At 43.0% G+C, this 19,553-nt stretch overlaps 1 protein-coding gene across 4 annotated transcripts in view; it reads left to right on the forward strand.

Annotated features, from left to right (window-relative positions):
* Positions 1 to 9,537, forward strand: part of EEF2K (eukaryotic elongation factor 2 kinase) — a 59,396-nt gene extending 49,859 nt beyond the window's left edge. For 3 of the 4 annotated variants that reach the window (XM_029220038.1, XM_029220039.1, XM_029220040.1), the window contains exons 16-18: positions 706 to 830; positions 4,765 to 4,943; positions 6,678 to 9,537. In XM_029220038.1, coding sequence (XP_029075871.1) covers positions 706 to 830; positions 4,765 to 4,943; positions 6,678 to 6,787 — 414 coding nt within the window. In that variant the 3' untranslated portion in view covers positions 6,788 to 9,537. Of the gene's footprint in view, positions 1 to 705; positions 831 to 1,407; positions 4,944 to 6,677 lie in introns of all 4 variants that reach the window. The other variant, XR_003793082.1, reaches the window with a different exon arrangement.
* Positions 9,538 to 19,553: the final 10,016 nt, after the last annotated feature.

The following is a 19,553-nucleotide window of genomic DNA, read 5'->3' on the forward strand; positions in this document are numbered from 1 at the left end:
GTGACATCCTAGTTCCCTGACCAGGGATCAGACCCGCGCCCCTTGCAAGGGAAGCGCAGATTCTTAACCCCTGGACCGCCAGGGAAGTCCATAGACCCCTTGTTATATGATTACATTTATATAAAATGTCCAGAATAGGGAAATCTCTAGAAACAGAATGTAGATTAGTGGTTGCCTAGGGCTGGGTGGGATGGAACCATTGGGAGGTAATGGTTAGGGGGTGTGGTGTTTTGAATCATTCTTGGCTTGATGAAAATATTCTGAAATGGATTATGGTGCTGGTTTCACAATCTGTGATTATACTAAGAACTATTGAGTTGTACACTTTAGATGAGTGAGTTGTATGTTATGTGAATTATATCTCAATAAAGGTGCTAAAAAATGTAAAAAGAATTGGAAGCAGGGAGCCCCTGCTGGAGGCGAGAGATGATGTGGTCTCTGGAGGAATCAGAGCAGATAGAGGAGAGTGAGCGGGAGTGAGCTAAGCTTCCATTTCTCCCTGCCTGATGGGAACCCCCAGGAGCTCTTTGCAGCAGGGGAAGCCCTGTTCTCTTTCTCACGATGTGCAATTCTACAGCAGCCCCAGCCTGGAGCTCTCAAAACAATTCAAGAAACAGGGAAAAGATTGATGAGTGAGATTCTGGCAGCCCCTCCCGTGTAAGCCTCATTTCCTTTTCTCTCCCCGTCTTTGGTTTGTGTTAACAGGAGACAGAAGAGAATAAAACCAAAGGATTTAATTACTTACTGAAGGCAGCTGAAGCTGGCGACAGACAGTCCATGATCTTGGTGGCACGAGCCTTTGACACTGGCCAGAACCTCAGCCCAGACAGGTACTGTGGCCATGGCTCAGGTGACACTGGTGGGAACCTGGGCTGCAGGTGGGAGCTTCCCCTCCGGTGTTAGGACAGACCTGGGTTCCAGATGTGGCTCCCCTGAGTACCAGCCCAGTGACCATGGGCAAGTAGTTTTACCTCCTTGGCCTCAGTTTCTTCACTGTGTAAAATGGAAACGATTATAGAACCTGCATCCTAGGGTGGTTGTGTCTCATTGTATGAGGGTTAAATGAGATGCTGCCTCTAATCCTCACTGTGCCTGGCACATAAAGTGAGAGATAAATGGCATCTTAGCCATTTTATGTAAAGATTTGCCTGAGAAAGAGTTTGAAAGGATATGTAGCATCAGGTCCAGAGCGGTGGTCCTTAGATGTTAGAATTAGGGGTGATTTTAATTGATTCTTCCTACTTTTGTTTTTATTCTTACTATTTTTCACTTCTGAGAGGGAGGGGAGGGAAGGAAGCAAGCTCCAGGGGAGTTCAAGCCTGGTGTGAGTTTTCCAGAGCGGTTTTAAGACTCCTGATGGCTACAGCCCTGCAGGTGTCAACAGCTTTTCGGTTATCCCTCTGGCAGGGGTGCCAGGACTGGACTCTGCGGTGGGAAGAGAGGAGAATGGCAGCTTCATCTCGGCTCTTTGGCTTGGCCAGTGGGAGGTCCCAGAAGTTCAGGAGCAGAGGACGGTTGGGGGAGTTGAACTCTTAGTGGGACCCATTGCTCACCCTCTGTGGCTCCCAGTGGATCTCGGCTTCCCCCTGTTGTCCTCAGACGCAGGGAGCAGGGTGGGCACATTCATTGTCTAAACCTCCAGGATGGGGGCGGTTTGGCAGTTCCCTCCTCTGTGGGTCAAGTTTTCATGTCCCTCTCACTGGGTTTAGAAGGAAAGTCAGGGCTGTGGGTCTGTCATCTCGAGCTCTCAGGGTCTAAAACGTCCGGATACATGACATCCTGCCTGAATTACATGTCATGCAAACATTTGTCAGCTACCTACTGTGTTGTAACAGTAATGCTCCCCTATATTTGGATGCACTTTCATATCTGTGATTTTATTTCACCGAGAACTAGAATTGGGTCTCCTGCATCTCTTCAGGCCCAGTGCTTAGTGCAGGGCCTGGCTCAGTAGTAGTTTGAATGAATGAACCAACACATCTCTTTGACACAGACAGGGCAGGCATTTGGGGGCTTATTTTATGGATGAGTAAACTGTAGTTCTGAGAAGTGAAGGGGCTTGTCCATAGTCAAGTAGCCAGTAAGTAGTGGAGCCACAACTTAGGCCTTTTCACCTCTCCTCCAGTGGACTGTACATTAGCCTGCTTCTTAGGGACTTAGAATTACTGGCATGGAGGGGAGGTAAACAAAACAGACACGACACAATTGTGTCCGATCAAATACCAACATCTGTGGTGCCCATTGAGTGCAGTGGGGAAGCACCACCGCATGGGTGTGGGGAGCTGGAGCTGGGCATTGAATATCTGTATCTGAGGCCCTTAAAAAAAATCTTTGCTGTATGTGTTTTCTCTTTATGTCCTCTGTCTACTTTCTCTTTTTAATTTGAGACAATAGGTTTTTTGGTTTTGATTTGTAAGAATTATATATATATATATATATATATATATATATATATATATATATATATATTCCCCACCACCACCACCATGTGGCATGCAGGATCTTAGTTCCCCAACCAGGGATTGAACCCATGCCCCCCTGCAGTGGAAGCGTGGAGTCCTAACCACTGGACCACCAGGGAATTCCCTGTTAAAAATTTTAATATATTAACTGTTAACTCTGGTATATGAGTTGGCTTTTAAAAAATTTTCTGAGATGGCTACCAAAAAAAAAAAAAAAAAAGATAGTGTTAAATTTTTTAAAAAAAGAAAAAGGCTTCCCTGGTGCTCCTTTGGTTAAGACTCCGCGCTTCCACTGCAGGGAGCATGGGTTTGATCCTCGGTATGGGAAGTTCCGCATGCCGCAAGGTGTGGCCAAAAAAAAGAGAACTGGCTATCATAGATTTGGGGTGCAGGGGATGGCACATGTGCCACACAATGACCATTGTTTATTGGGTCTGGGGACATGCTGGTTTTTAATATTTTGTAGTTAAATCTATCAAGATTTTCTTCTATAGCTTCTGCTATAGTCTTTTTCTTACTCTTCTTCCTCATTCCAACCAGCTCCAGCCTCTTCCATTCAGGGAGCATTAATTGAGGGTCAGCGATTTGCATTTTAAGGGGTTTTGACCCCCTTAGAAGTTACCATCTAATAGGACAAGGAAAAGTCATTGGAAATTGCAAGGCAGGATAGACATGCTAACCGCTGGGTGCAGAGCTGGGTAGGGGTGGGTGGGGAGAGAGTAGGCCCTTTCCCTCCTTTTACATTTAATGTGTTGGGGGGATTCTGCCTTGCCCTTCAAGACTGGGGAGGGTCAAAGCTGAAAGAAGTGAGATCATCTAGTTCAGTGGCTTCCAATCCACTGTTAAAACCCTGGGTTTTTGGGTGTGTCACCTGTAATTTTCAAATAACTTCCCTTTTTTATAAAATAAAATGGAGTCAGGGTTATCTCCTGACACCATCCTAGCCAGCCACTTCAACAGACATTTAGAGAGGCTGTGCTGTTTGCCAGGCCCTGGGAATGCAGCAGTGAATAGAACAGACAAGGTCCCTACCTTCTTGGGGCTTATGTTCTAGTCAGGGAAACCATAATAAGCAAGTAAGTAGGTAAACAGGAGATGAACAGACTGGGGTAATTATAAGAAATAGGGTGTTTGGGGACAGCATCTCTGAAGAAGTTGAGCTGAGGTTGGAGAGGTGAGGAGCCAGGTATGGGAAGAGTTGAAGGAAGGACGTTCTAAGCAGAGGGAGCAGCAGGTGCAAAAGCCAAGAAGCAGACAGGAGCTGGCGCGTTCGGGGAGGAGAACGTGACCCAACGAGCCTGGCATGGGAGGAGGTTGACAGGAGCTAAGACTGGAGGGTAGAGCCAGGTCCATATATATATATATATATATATATATATATATATAGCTGTTGCTCCTGGAACGTTTCATGAGGCCCATAGACCTTCTTCTCTGTGTCTCTCTTTGCTCGTTCCTGATGCACTCTAGTTACTCACATGTTTGGTAATATGCATTAGTACACCCCGAGGAAAAGAGCCCACTGCCCGGTTTGCTCTTTATTCTGTATTGTTCAGATTCAGCTGGAACTTGAATTCAGCATACGCCCTTGGTGGTTTGGCCATTCATGTGCTGCAGTAGGAGAAAGAGTTGAGGGTAGAGGGCAGAGCCAGAAGGGGGAAGTCAGCTATTTCGGGTAAACTCTGCATTTGCTGGAGTAGAGCCAGAGCTGGCCGGAAGAGGCAGAGCAGAAGATGGGGCTGAATGACTGCTGTGAGAAGGTTCTGGAGGCCTCGACAGAGAGTCCCCCACCCACCTTCTCTCCTGTGTGAGTCACAGGGCAAATTGGCTGGGATACCAGCCACTGCTAATGCAAAAATCACCCATACGGTGATTTTATTTTTATTTTTGCCTCACCGTGCGGCTTTCAGGACCTTAGTTCCACGACCAGAGACTGAACCCGGGCCACGGCAGTGAAAGCGCTGAGTCCTGATCACTGGACCACCAGGGAATTCCCATAGGGTGATTTCGTGCAAATGAGGAAAATGTTCCCCTTCTTCAGGATGCTCTACTTCCATCTGTTGGAAAATTGTTGTACTATCCCAATTTTTTTAGGGAAAACTGCTTGAGCACTATTGTAATAAATATGTAAATCTACAATGTAAATGACACCCTTTAGATGTGGTGGAATTGGGTCCTATGGGTCCTGAATCAGAGGTGGTGGCCCCATAGGGATTCCTGACTTACCTTTCCTGCTGATGGGCCTCCTCCTTCCTGCCTTGCTGCTATGGTAACTTCCCTCTTTTCCTCTGTGTCTCTTGGCAAGGTCCCAAAGCTGGCCAGAGGCTCTACTCTGGTACAACACTGCCCTGGAGACAACTGACTGTGATGAAGGTGGGGAGTATGATGGGATGCACGATGAGCCCCGGTACCTGCTGCTGGCCAGGGAGGCAGAGATGCTGTTCACAGGCGGCTGCGGGCTGGAGAAGAACCCGCAGAGATCAGGTAGGGCCTGGCAGACCTGCCCCTGGGGTGGGACAGTGCTAGACAGTGAGAGACGTAATTCCTGTCTCGCTGGGAGTTACAACAACATGCAAGACTGAATCTCTTCTTTCAATTCCGGTTGGGAGAAAGATTTGTACTGGCCCTGTATTTTTGCCAGGCTGGATACCCATATAACGCTGGCTTAGAAGGGGGCTTTATGCAGTTGGTATGCAGACGAACATTTTTATATTTTAATAGTCAAATATTAGGAGTTTGGGAGGTTTGTTTTTAATTCACAAATTGAGCTGACATTTTCATAACATAAAATTCAACATTTTAAAGTGTAAATTTCGGTGGGTTTTAGTATATTCACAGTATTATGCCATCATCCACACCACCTAATTCCAGAACATTTCCATCACGCCAGAACGAAACCTGGTACCCGTTAGCAGCGACTCCCTATTTCCCCCTCCCTCCATCCCTGGCAACCACTAACCTACTTTTCATCTTTATAGATTTACTTATTCTGGTCATTTCATATAAATGGGATCGTATAATAGGTGACCTTTTGTGTCTTGGCTTCTTTCACGGTTCATTCATGTTGTAGCATGTATCAGTACTTTATTCCTTTTTATTGCTGAATAATATTCCATTGTATAGATACTACATTTTGTTTATACAGTCATCAGTTGATTCACACTTTTATATATATATGAAATATATATGTGTGTATTTATTTTTTAATTTTTTTATTTTGGGCTGCATTGGGTCTTCGTTGCTGCATGCGGGCTTTCTCTAGTTACGATGAGCGGGGGCTACTCTTCCTTGCAGTGCGTGGGCTTCTCATTGCGGTGGCTTCTCTTGTTGCAGAGCACAGGCTCTAGGGACACGGGCTTCAGTAGTTGCAGCACGTGGGCTCAGTAGTTGTGGTGTGCAGGTTCTAGGGTGCGTGGACTTTAGTAGTTGTGGCGTGAAGGCTCAGTAGTTGTGGCTCACGGGCTCTAGAGTGCAGGCTCGGTAGTTGTGCATGGGCTTAGTTGCTCTGCGGCATGTGGGATCTCCCTGGACCAGGGATCGAACCCATGTCCCCTGCATTGGCAGGTGGATTCTTAACCACTGCACCACCAGGGAAGTCCCTATATGTATTTTTTTAAATATCATGATAGACATACTGAGCTCCTGATTTCACAGGTATAGGATGAGGCTAAGTTTAAAAGTTATTTTTTAAGGTGGTGTAACAAAATCAAGCAAATAATACTGCAACTCTACAGTCCTTTATTTGAAACTTCTAAATCCAAAAAGCTCTGAAAACCAACTATTTTTATATGTTTTGCACAAATTCATTTGGTGGCAAAACCTCTCCAGAACTGACGTGAGGTTGTTCATAATTTTTATTTCTTATACTTTATCTTTTCTACTTTCATATATTCCCAATTTGCCCTGTAAAAGCCCTCAGCCTGATTCTCATTGGCTCAGTTGGAATCACCTACCCATCCCTAAACCAATCACTGTGCTTATTGAGATGGCTTACTCTGATTGGCTGTGCCTAAATGTGGACCACTCCCTGTGGCCTGGTGGGGAATGGGAAAGTGCTTTGATTGGCCAGGCTTGAATCACATGCCCACCCAGAGCCCCAACCAGGTTATGTGGAGGGAGAGGCAAGAAAGGGTAACTGAGGGGTGATATTCTAGAGAGGGGGTCGGGGACACTGGGTGGCAAAAATAACAGGTGCTTCACCCCTTCACTTTCTTTCAGGCGACTTATACACCAAGGCAGCCGAGGCAGCAATGGAAGCCATGAAGGGCCGGCTGGCCAACCAGTACTACGAGAAAGCCGAGGAGGCCTGGGCACAGATGGAGGAATAGCTTGCTGGAAAAATCACTGCCAGCCAGTCGCAAGCTAAAGGGCTAGGAGTGGGGGAAAGAAAAAGACTTCTTTACTTATTTAGGGTTGTTTTGGGGCTGGAGGAGGCAAATATTTTTAGTGTGTTGTAAATCAACTTTTGTATTTTATTGTTGACTCTCGAAAATGTCTTTGCTACCAGTGGAGACACTGCAGCTGTCCCCTAGGGCAGCATTTTGGGGGAGGGGGATTGAAAAACCAGCCTAATGAACCAACATATCTCTCTGAGGTTCTTCTTCTGTGTTTTGTTGTTGTTATTGTTGTTTTTTGTCATGAGATGTAAGAAAATGTATCTTTTCTCCCCTGGATGGAAAATACTAAGGCTTTGCTCATCAGCCTTTTCAGGCTGGGCTGAAATCTCAGGACCACAGAGCCTGTGTTTCCTGAGTAAGGATGCAATGGGGTACAGTAGAGCTGCACGTTAACTTTCCATGGGGCATGTAGTGTCGTGACTTAGTGCAAAGCCTTCTTAGAGCATTTGGAAGTGTGCTGGCGTTTTCTGGTGGATGTGAGACTGTACATCACCCAGGCCCCCTTCTGCCATGGGGGAAGACCGGCACACTGTTTTCTTTTTGGGGGGGAATCTTAGTTCCCCAATCAGGAATTGAACCCCGGCCCTCAGCAGTGAAAGTGCCATGTCCTAACCACTGGCCCGCCAGGGAATTCCCATGTTTTCTAATCTTTTAGTTTAATGTCCTTCCTGAAATGCAGCTTATTTTCTGGAATACAGCCAAATTCCATTCTGAAGCATGCTCTCTACAGTGGGCTTTACAAAACAGGTTTGATTTTTATATGCACACTTTTACTACCTCTAACTCCTCCATCAGCTACCGTGCACCTTTTTGGGTGCACCTCAGAGCTTTTACATGTAAGGACAGTGGCTTTGAAAGTTGGAGCCTGTCCTCCAAGCGGACATGTACCCTGCATTTCAGTGGCAGCATCCACAATATACTGAAGTACCCTTTGTACCGTATTCCTCCGTATTTTCTTAGCACCTGGTGTTCTTATGAAGAATCCGCTCCCCAACCCCCGTCCTTGGCATTTTCTGCTTGAAGCTTTTGGTGATTTTCTTGTTTTTTGCAGCAGGATGCTTTCAGCAGCGGTCCCTTGAGATTTGTCTAAGCTGTTGGAGAATGAAAGGGCAAGAACTATAAACACTCATTAATTCCAGTGGTTTCCCCAGGGCCAGGCTATGGCTATCTGTATTTAATGAGCGTTCTCTTTAGAAGGAATTCAGATTTAACACCAGTTTGATTCCAGTTGGTGTTTCAAATAGCAAAGAAAACAGACTGCTTTGATCAACCCCAAGTGCTAAAGCAGCCTCTCTTCCTTTGTTTAAAAATGAAAACATAAAAAAAACAGAGCGTAACATAAAAACCATTCTTTTTTTTTTTTTTTGGCCACACCACTCGGCTTGTGGGAACTTAGTTCCCCGACCAGGGATTGAATCCGATTCCTCCTGCAGTGGGAGCTCAGGGTCCTAACCACTGGACCTCCAGGGAATTTCCATACGAACCATTCTTACCTGTTCATTAAGACAGGTGCTTTAGCATGTTAATGTTAAGTACTGTGAAGTCATGACCCTGTGCATGCATTAGGTTTCAAAGTTCAGAGTGTGCCCTAAAGGAAAAATCAAGCAGAGTCAAAATTACCCTTGAAAAATCCTGTAGAGCAGCTATAAATGACAGTATCCCTGTTTTTGTATTTGGACTCATCACAACCAGTTTCCTTTAGATGTTGGAACTGATCCCTTTTTCCGTTTCCACAGATCAAGTGGTTGGCTTGCCTTGTTTGTGTGTTTTAAACCAGTGCATATAGTTAATTTGCATTTTAGAAGCAACTTTATTTTGACTTATCTCTTCAAAGGTGTCAAGCCTCATAAAATTCATGCTTTTGTTAGTTCAACCAGCCTTCTTGCTCTTTGAGATTTTATTATGCAAATCATTTATGTTCCCTGACTACCTGTCTCATTTCTTAGTTATATGTCAGTGCTTTCCTCTAACGCAGGGATCGGCAACTTTTTTGTAAAGGGCAAGATAGTAAATATTTTAGGCTTTGCGGGCCATATGGTCTCTGTTGCAACTACTTAGCCCTGCTGTTGTAGTGCAGAAACATCGGTGACCGATACCTAAACGAATGAGCATGGCTGGCGTTCCAATAAAACTTTATTGACAAAACAGCCTGCCTGGGCTATAGTTTGCCAACCCCTGCTCTAATCCTGACTTAAGAGCTACTATATTAAACCCTGAGGGCAAGAGTCATCTCAATTTTTATTTTGGTCTCCAGCGCTTAAAAACAGTGCCTTAGCACAGAGTAGGCACTCAGTAAATTCATGAACAATGGAGAACCAGCCCTAGTCACAGCACACACTCTTTGTGGCTCTGGTTCCTCCAACCGGTTAATGATTCCTTGTCTGGATTGGCTTGAACAGTCACCCCTGTAATTCATCCCACTCACATGGCCTTAATGTCAGGGCAGTCCCCTTCTGCAGGAGGCTGGGATAGCTAGGCAAATGCTTCTTTAAGGACCATTGAGAGCAAAATGATCTGCAAAATACTGAGATCCTTCTGAGCCAGCAGAACTTACTCCACTTTAAAAAGCTAGTTCTGTGCCTTCTGAAGCTGGTTAGGGCATCTTCTTTTTCCACAAATGCTAGGCATGCCAAAAAAAAAAAAAAGCAAAAAACCCTAGGATATTCTAGCCCAACTGGGGAGCCATCAGAGACTCTTTTCAGGTGCAAGAAACAGGGGAAGGTCCAGGAGATTAGCAGAGTCGGGGATGTAATTTGCATCTTCAATCACAGAGAATCCATGATTCTGAAAGGTAGACTCTTTCCAAGTACCCTGCTGGTTAGAGGCTAGGCTGGAGCTAGGATTTGAGAGCTGCTTTTATTTAGAGGATCCTGGGAATAAAATTTAAAGTTAAACTGGAGTGTAATGTCTCTTTCAGTTTTGCTGTAGGTTTAAAAAGAAAAAAAGCAGCCTTTATAGATGTAAGTAGGAAAAAATCTGTTACCCCTGTGCACCTGGATATCCTTATCCTCTCCTCCTCACCTGAGGCCCTGTGGGAATTTATCATCAAATGCGACCTTGATGAACCAAGCCAGGTAAATTACTGTTGTTGCTGTTTTAGTGACTTCATTTCCTTTCGTCCGAGCACATTTGTCTGCAGTACTAGACATGTTTTACAAATCAAAAATGTTTACACGAGTATATGCAGCTTGTGTGGGGGAAAGGAGACAAAATATGCATATTCTCTGCATTTGTGCCTGTTATTCACTTTTCTAATCTCTGCAGTACCCCTTTAACCTAGACAAGGTGGACACTGCGTGGACCCAGAGAAGTGGCTTGCATTATAGATTTATTTTTGCATATATATTGAGTTCCATTTTGCCTTTCCAAATAAAGTGGTTTCTTTCTTTCTGGCCTCAAATTCAAATGTCTCCTGGTGGGCTTCCCTGGTGGCGCAGTGGTTGAGAGTCCGCCTGCCGATGCAGGGGACACGGGTTCGTGCCCCGGTCCGGGAAGATCCCACGTGCCGCGGCGCGGCTGGGCCCGTGAGCCATGGCCACTGAGTCTGCGCGTCCGGAGCCTGTGGTCCGCAACGGGAGAGGCCACAACAGTGAGAGGCCCGCGTACCGCAAAACAAAACAAATGTCTCCTGGTAACACATGAGTGAAGTAGCTGGGTGGAGGTGGGGTGAATTGGAGGGCTCAGCCCCACCTGAAAGAGGCAGCCCAGATTCAGCTCCGAATGGTTGTCCCCATGGGGAGTGTAGGCCCAGTGTTGCCCCATTTTCCAATTTTTCAAGCTGCTGAAAATTGGATTTTTTTATGCAAGGTTTCTTGATTTTTAACATTTCTAATAAATTCTTATAAAAAAACTTCTAGATTTGGCACATACGTTTTCTGTTTGCTTTAAATAAAGGATGTGTACCTCTCGTTTTTCTTGGTTTTTCTCATCTATAAAACAATAATCTTTACCATTGCATAGTTGTCATCAGTTTCAAAGAAAATGCGTGTTAAAGATGCTTTGTAATCTAAAACTTAAGAAAATCTTCGTTACTGGTGTGAGAATTTCCTTAAAAATTTTAAGGATTTTTAGAAATTTGAACAATATACCATAACTACATGGTATATTGAACACATATTTAGGTCCATTTGCTCCGAAGTCTCCACTAAAATGACAGGAAAGAGATTTTCTTAATGGCATAAGCCCATGAGGGTGAAAAGGAAGAGTCATCAACAGTAACAAAGTTTTGGATGCTGGAAAGCAGATAGACTGTGATTGAGTTAGCAGACCCAAGAAGGCTGGATCCTAGGTCAGCAGTAGGAAAATCTAAGAACCCAGTTTTCATCATTGAAGACCCCCCCCCCCCCAAAGGCCGAAAACCCCCCCCCCCCCGCCAAAGGCTGAAGAATTGGCACAAGGAACCTCTGGAAGGGGGAGTGAAATGGGGCTAAAAATGTAGGTTCAGTTGAAAGACAATTAAAGCATCAGACCTCTAGACCCACTCAGCTCCCCTGTGTAGCCAGCCAGCTGCCCTTCCATCACCCTGCAGAAGCCTAGGACACCAGGCACAGTAGAAAGTGAGGCTACTCTACTGAAAGGAGGGTTGGTGGAAGTTTCTGTATTGGCTGTAGAGTGTCCACCAGCCTTCTTTCCCCCTGTGCTCCCAGACACTGGCAGCTGACTTTGTCCCTCCTGGCAGAAGGCAGACAATTGAAGAAATTCCTTGGGAATCTGACTAGCCTAAGATAAAAGACTTAAGGTACTTCCCCCTAATGAAACAGGCTGGCCAGAGCACCTCACAAAAAAAGCCTCACCCACCAAGTCCCACCCACACCTACAGAAATTCCCAGATAACATTAGAGCCCTGTTCTTAAACTTGAACAGGCACCCAAAGATCCATATGTAAGGAAGGCATTTCATGTAACAGACAAATAGAACCAAGAGCAGACAGCATCTTGGAGGAAACAATAGGCCTGGAGAAGAAAACTTCAAGTAATAAAAAACTATCAATATCCTAAGATAAAATATCGTGTCCATGAAAAAAGGATCAAGATGCAATTCTAAGAATTCACACAGTTTTCCCAGCACCACTTACTGAAGAGGCTGTCTTTTCTCCAGTGTATATTCTTAACTCCTTATCAAAGATAAGGTGACCATATGTGCGTGGGTTCATCTCTGGGCTTTCTATCCTGTTCCATTGATTTGTATTTCTGTTTTTGTGCCAGTACCATACTGTCTTGATTACTGTAGCTTTGTAGTATAGTCTGAAGTCAGGGAGCCTGATTTATCCAGCTCTATTTTTCTTTCTCAAGATTGCTTTGGCTATTCGGGGTCTTTTTGTGTTTCCATACAAATTGTGAAATTTTTTGTTCTAGTTCTGTGAAAAATGCCATTGGTAATTTGATAGGGATTGCATTGAATCTGTAGATTGCTTTGGGTAGTATAGTCATTTTCACAATGTTGATTCTTCCAATCCAAGAACATGGTATATCTCTCCACCTGTTTGTATCGTCTTTAATTTCTTTCATCAGTGTCTTATAGTTTTCTGCATACAGGTCTTGCTAGAGTCTGTCATACAGAGTGAAGTAAGTCAGAAAGAGAAAACAAATACCGTATGCTAATGCACATATATGGAATCTAGAAAAAAACGGTTCTGATGAACCTAGAGGCAGGACAAGAATAAAGACACAGACATAGAGAATGGACTTGAGGACATGGGGGGGGGAAGGGTAAGCTGGGACAAAGTGAGAGAGTGGCATGGACATATATACACTACCAAATGTAAAATAGCTAGTGGGAAGCAGCCACATAGCACAGGGAGATCAGCTTGGTGCTTTGTGTCCCCCTAGAGGGGTGGCTTAGGGAGGGTGGGAGGGAGACGCAAGAGGGAGGGGATATGGGGATATATGTGTGCGTATAGCTGATTCACTTTGTTATACAGCAGAAACTAACACACCGTTGTAAAGCAATTATAAAGATGTTTTTTTTTTTAAAAAAATCACACAGCAAAGAGCTCTTGTAAATCGAATATACCCTTACAAAAATGAGTAACTTAATAGAAGGGTTGGAAAATGAAGTTGAGGAAATCTCCCAGGAAGTGGAACAAAAGAACACAAAAGCTAAAGAATAGGAGAGGAAATTCTAAGAGCTAGAGGAGCACGCACTCTGGGCTGTACAACTGTTCCACGATGGAACCATTATAATTGTTAGCATTTTTGCTTTGTGGAGAAATTAGCTAAGAACAGCCTAAGATCATGTATGTGTAGTTTTTAATGGTCTTTCCTTGGCTTTTTAAAATTTAGGACCAGAATTCTACAATCCTAGTTTCAAAGTCAAAATTTTCATATAGCCTTTTACTAGAAATTAAGCGCGCATGTAGTTATAGATATCATTTTTACTGAGTTATATTTAGCATATAGATTAAAATGTAAAGAAGTGTAACTCAGTCCTACCAGTATGCAAATCATTTAGAAGTAAGCAAATGCTTTCATTGTAATACAATGAAGGTTCCAAAAAGGTTTGCTTTCTTTTCTCCTACCTTGACATACTTATCAGTATTTAAGATCACCAAAAGGAATTCGTAAGTCTGGTTAGGACTGAGTTTGTTTTTTTTTTCCTTTTATGAGCCATTTGAGGTATCCATTTGTTTTTCTTCCTACATATATTTCTTTCTGACTTCATGAACAATTTTAGTTTTTCCAATTATAAAGGAAATTAGTTCCAAAGAATTAGAGCTCTTAATACTAAGTAGTACCTCTTGGAAAAAAATAAATGTAGTAGTCTTAATTAAAATAAAAGAAAAAAAATTTTATAAGTCTAGGAGCCTAACTTAAAACAGAGTGAGAGAAAGTAGAGGGGAGAGAATCTTTTTTTTTTTTTTTTTGCGCATTATGCAGGGGTCTTAGTTCCCCTAGCAGGGATCAAACCCATGCCCCCTGCAATGGAAGCGCAGAGTCTTAACAACTGGACCGCCAGGGAAGTTCCCTGAGAGAGTCTTTAAAATAAGTTGAGAACATTTCTTGGGACTGAAGGATGTGTGTCTCCAGAACAATAGGGCCCATTAAGTATCTAGCACAATTGATAAAATTAGACCTATGCCAAGATTCATATTCATGAAATTTCAGAACATTGAGGACAGGGAAAAGATCCCGGAAACTTTCAGAGGGAAAGAACAAGTTTCATAAAATGACTGAGAATCAGAATAACATCAGACAACTCAACAGTAACACTGGAAGTTGGAAGCTGATGGCTTCTGAATTCTGGGGAAAATACACTTTAACCTAGAATCATATGCCCAAACTATTAATGAAGCATAAGCGTGAAATAAAGACAATTTCAGACATGTAAATTCTCAAGAAAGTAACCTCTCAAATACTGTTCCTCCAGAAGCCACTGGAAGAGTTGCTCTATCAAAAGAGGGCCAGTGTTGGGGGAATAACAAGAAATGTGTGAGGTCCAGCATAAGAGTGAGGAAAAGTCAGTGCCCAGGTGAGGGTGAAGGGCCATCTCAACATGGTGGCCTTACCATAAACCTAGAGTCTAGGGCCCCTGTCAGGATGCTGTGGAAGACATGTCTTCAAAAAGTTGAAGCGATAGAACACCTCATGTGTCTGTGTGGCAAGGATGGACAGTTTGAAGTTGAATTAGGGATGAATTCATAGAAAGTAGGTGCATTTTTTTAAAGATAATTATTAAGTAAAGAATAAGGTAAAAATATTTTCCAGAAAAGGAAAAATAATCATAGTTGAGTACATAGCTAAGCTCAAACTTAGTGAGTAGCATTTACTAATTATTGTTCAAATGAAATTACGAGACAACACTTTTAGGAGCGTTGAGGTGTTTGTGATGGCAGAGGTGGGATGATTAAGGTTAAATTCTTATCTTCCTTAGCAGGAAGTCAATAGGAAACGCCTAAAGTTGAAAGAGAGAGAGAGAGGGAGGGAGGGAGAGAGGGGGGGTGGGGAGAGAGGGAGGGAGGGAGGGAGGAAACAAAAAAAGCAACAATATGTTGTTTAGACATATGGAGAGAAACACAAGAAGAATCAGCTAAAAGTTGAAAGTGGTTGCCTGGAGTGGAAGGAGTAGGCGTACTGTTTATTTTGATAACAAGCCTTGTAGAATTGATATTATACACATGAAGAACTTTGATAAAATTATCAAAGTAAGAATTTTATTTATTATTACTTTGTATACACATGGTTTTTTTTCAGCATTTAATTTTTCACTTGCGTATGTCTTGGCTCCTCAGTGAGATGGTAAGATCAATAATGAGAAGGGCCATGTTTTATACTACTGTGAGTCTTATATAGAATCAAGCAAACTGTCTTTCCTTTAGTAGATTTGATGTTTCCTTCATTGCAGCTCATCCCGATGTGAATGGTATCATGGTCCAATGTTCCGTGAAGGTTTTCACATCATCCGATCCTGCGATATTTTTGGAGTAACACAGCCTCCTGTTACATTTTATGTCTGTTCCTCTTCCTGCCAGGCTCTTAGAAAATTGGTACAATCTCTCAGTTATCTTGACCTCCATCTCATAAAGCCTGATTCCATAGGCTAGTGCCAGCATTCACTAGACTTTCAGTGATAGCCTGTGGTGGTTCTAGACGTCAGCTTGGCTAAGCTGAACCTCATTTTCAAGAATTCCCTTGCCAGTGTGTCCAGCTAGAGAAGAAACCGCAAGAGAAATTTGCAGGGGGCAAATTTGCAGGAGGCTCTGTTTCCTCTCTAGAGATTGATAGCTTGCAGAGCTCAAAGTAAGAATTTTAAATGTTTACTAAGCTAAAAATACTGAATTAAATTTGCTAAGTTAAAAATTCATTATGGTAATTCATAGATTGAGCATCTACTACTATGCTTTGTTGAATCTAAGACACCACTGATGTTAAGATGCACCATTATTTTCTGTATTAATAAGAAAAAAACCACTGAAAATAAACTGTATGCCATTGATCATAAGATGCAGGTCAATTTTAGAGATATTAAAAGGTGAAAAAAAATGTCTTAGAAATAATGATATATGGCATGCCAGACATTGGGCTGGACGTACACAGTCACCTTCTAACCCTGCAACAAACCTCAGTATTATTGTGACCATTTTACAGATGAGAAAAATGAGGCTTAAAGATATCCCATAGCAAAAGTATTTGATAAGAATGTTTTCATTCATCAAGAAGGAAAGGTGGAGGTTTGAAGCTCAAACACCATCATAGTTTCAACATAAATGATGCCAACTGTGGCTGCTGCCGCATTATTCCCATGATCTACCAGCACAGGACACAGGAGTGTGTTTGAACAGCTGAAACTTAAATGTATCGAAGGAAGGGTGCCAGCAGTAGTGGAGCCTTCAGCTTAACTTGACTCAACACAGGAGATCTCACTCAGGTCTGTCCATTTCTGTGGACTTTTAAGTGGTCAAGGTGTAAGATGACTGCATGTGGTCCACCAGGGAGAGTCCTAGTTCACTCCAGCGTCCCAGTTCTCCTTCTAATTAAGCATTTGTTCCTGACAGAATTGACCTGGTCACCTTGCTGAGGGGGTGTGCTCTGCAAAAGCAACTAAACTGTTTCCTCTGCAAAAACAAGGTTCCTTTTGGGGAGGCCTAGGTGATCAGGGGGTTTCCTTGGTTGCAGGTAACAGAAATTAACGCTAGCCAACATTAGCGAAGGAGCAATTTTTTTGAGAAGGAGGTAGCTTATATACTGGAAGGTAAAAGGGAAATAGGCCTCAGAAAGGGCAGTCCCAGGGCAAATGTGGGGATCTAGCAGAAGGTAAGAGTCTGGAAGTTTCCTTCCCAGCCCCACTAGTGAGCTAAAAATCCTTGTATCTGGTGTCCAGATTCAGATTTCCAGGATAAAGCCTCTGAATGGCCTAATTTGGATCTTGTGCCTGCCCACTTTGTACTTTGATTGACAGTTCCTTGAAGACCACAGGGGGGTTGTGGTGGGGTGGGGAGGGATAAACTGGGAGACTGGGATTGACACATACACACTACTGCACATAAAATAGATAACTAATAAGAACGTACTGTATAGCACAGGGAACTCTACTCAATACTCTGTAATGACCTATATAGGAAAAGAATCTAAAAAAGAGTGGATATATGTATTTATAACTGATTCACTTTGCTGTACAGCAGAAGCTAACACAACATTGACAACCAACTATACTCCAATAAAAATTTTAAAAAAAAAAGACGACAGGGAGGAGTGTTTCCTCAAAGGAAAATCGGCATTGGAACCAGAAAAGTCGGGGATGGATTCTGGGAAGACAAAAACAACAGATTCCCACTCAGAGAGTATTCCCTTTGGGGAGGAAGAGGAAAAGGGCCCTGAAGATTAGAGGCAAGTGTTAAGGAAAACTTTTCAAATGGTTTTTTTGCAAGCCTATGCCAAAATTTTATTATAGCCTTCCTGCCAGTGTAACTCCTCACTGAGGCTAGTTCACAGATCCACACTTGGTAGGGACATTTTTTAAAAATTACCTTTTATTACAGTATCACCTAATAGAGTAAACTGTACAATCTTAAGTGTAGAGCTTGCTGAATTTTAGAACATTTGTAGAACTCTAGAAAGCTCCCTCAGCCCCCCTCCCCACCCCCAACAAGGGTGACCATTCTTCTGACCTCTATTTTGGTAGAGACACTTTATAGGACGAGAGAATGATTAAATCATCATTGTTAGATGAGGGAGAGAGAGAGAGAGAGAGAGAGAGGGAACGTTCCATTAAAGTTCACTACTCTCTTGACTGACAAACAACAGTCAGCTGGTTGATGGGTAGAAAACAAGTTTCCCAGTATAAATCTTAATGCCAGTAAATTTCATAAGAAAAATCGTTAAGCATTTGATCAGGAATGTTAATTTCTTTCCAGAAGGAGATTCATGCAGTGCAGTTTGGTCTCAGACCGGGTTTGGGGTGATTTTCCTTTTGCAGGGGCAAGGGAGCGAAGATTGGAGAGGATCCAGGACAGAGCCCCCATGTCCATCCCTACTGCCCACAACTGAGGGGTTATGATCTGGAGACAGACACCCTTCACCTGACAGCCTCTAGATTGAGGGTGGGTGACAGGGGCAGTGTTTGATCTGTGGTGCTTGTCCTTCCCCCCTCCACCTCAAGGGACAGAGCAGACATGCCAAGGGACAGTCAGGGTTTCAGCCCTTCCCTCTCTCCTTTTACATAAAGCTGCTGGGAACCAGTGAGTCCAGGAGTTCTGGTGCAACATTCTGCTTCTCCTGCTTATTAGTTTCACATCTGATTTTCATAAGCCAGCTATGTAATGGGACTGCAGCTCTGCGAGAAATGCCCAAAAGGAGGCCCTGGGCTCTGTCTTCCAGGATCAGCCTGCATCCCTGTTAAGCATTCTGGTAGGGACAGACCTGAATTGCTGCAAATGTTCTGGCAGAAATACCTTTAGCTCTGTTTGAGCCCTTACCATGCAAGGATAGTTCATTTGTTACAGCTACCAGGTAACCCTATCTTTAGCAGAAAAGAGGAATTTATTACAATGATAAAGGGATGTCTCCAAGAATGTGAATTCCACTGGGCCCCGGGAAGAGGCTTGAGTTGGGAGCCACAAAACCATCAGAATTTCTCTATGACTTTCTGCTCTTCTTCTCATTTTATCATTATTTTTCTCTACTTCTCCAGTCCATCTCACAGAATATGGCCACCCCAAATCCCACGTTCTCCCTAGTTCCAGTCAGTCAATCTCAGAGACTAACTCCAACACTTAACACAGTGAAAATAACAAACCAGGAACTCACCATGTCTCAGTTCAGATTCTCAAAAGAGAATCTGATTGGTCCAACCTCTGTCCTATGCTTACTATAGAGCCCACTGGCCATGGTTTGGGGAAGGTGGCTACCCAGAGGGTGGACCCACCCTCTGGGCTGGTCAGGCAATTCCTAGAAAAGTGGGATTAGGCGGAGATTCCAGCAATTATTTTCCACCATGGGGATATTTCCTTTTGGAAAACCCGCCACATAACTCACAAACACAGTGCCTCTTGGTACTGAAACACCGTGAGTAGATTAGTGCTTCTATTGATCTCAAGAACTATAGATCCCCCAACAATGCCTGGCCTAGAGAGATGGCTGCTTCTGTATTTTTTAAAGATTTCTTTAAAAGTAACAAACTCTCCCAGTACAATGAAGTCTTTGCATATCAATACTTATTTTAAAGGTAGCTGGAGAAAAAAAATGGGTTAAGGAGGAACTGCAGAGGAGGAATATGGAATGCCCAAATATCAAGGTGTCTGCCAACTGGATATTAACCAGAAACTTGAATATAACAACTTAATATAAACAACTTAAATGTACATATTCATAGTATGGAATAAATTAGATCTAAATGTGTCACAATAAATCAAAAACATAATGTTGGAGGAGAAAAGCAAGTTGCAGAATGATATTGGTACAACGTAGTAAGGTTTATGTAAATGAAAAGCAAAAAAAGAAGATCATACTATGTGTTCATGGGTGTATGCACACACACACACAAGGATAGATAGATAGATAGATATGAAAGTATAAGAATGAATTGGAAGGATACACATCAAATTCATAATAGTTATAGCCAAGGGAAATGTTTGGGAAGGGGTTATATTTTCATTTGTAATAGTCTAATTCTTTTTGTTTGTAATTGTCTAATATTTTTAATAGATTTTTAAAAGGACAACGTATTCACACTTTTAATGAAAAGCATATACATAGGAAGAGAA

The sequence above is a fragment of the Monodon monoceros genome, unplaced genomic scaffold (assembly GCF_005190385.1).
Source record: "Monodon monoceros isolate NGI ecotype Baffin Bay Population unplaced genomic scaffold, NGI_Narwhal_1 Super_Scaffold_13, whole genome shotgun sequence".
Taxonomy (NCBI): domain Eukaryota; kingdom Metazoa; phylum Chordata; class Mammalia; order Artiodactyla; family Monodontidae; genus Monodon; species Monodon monoceros.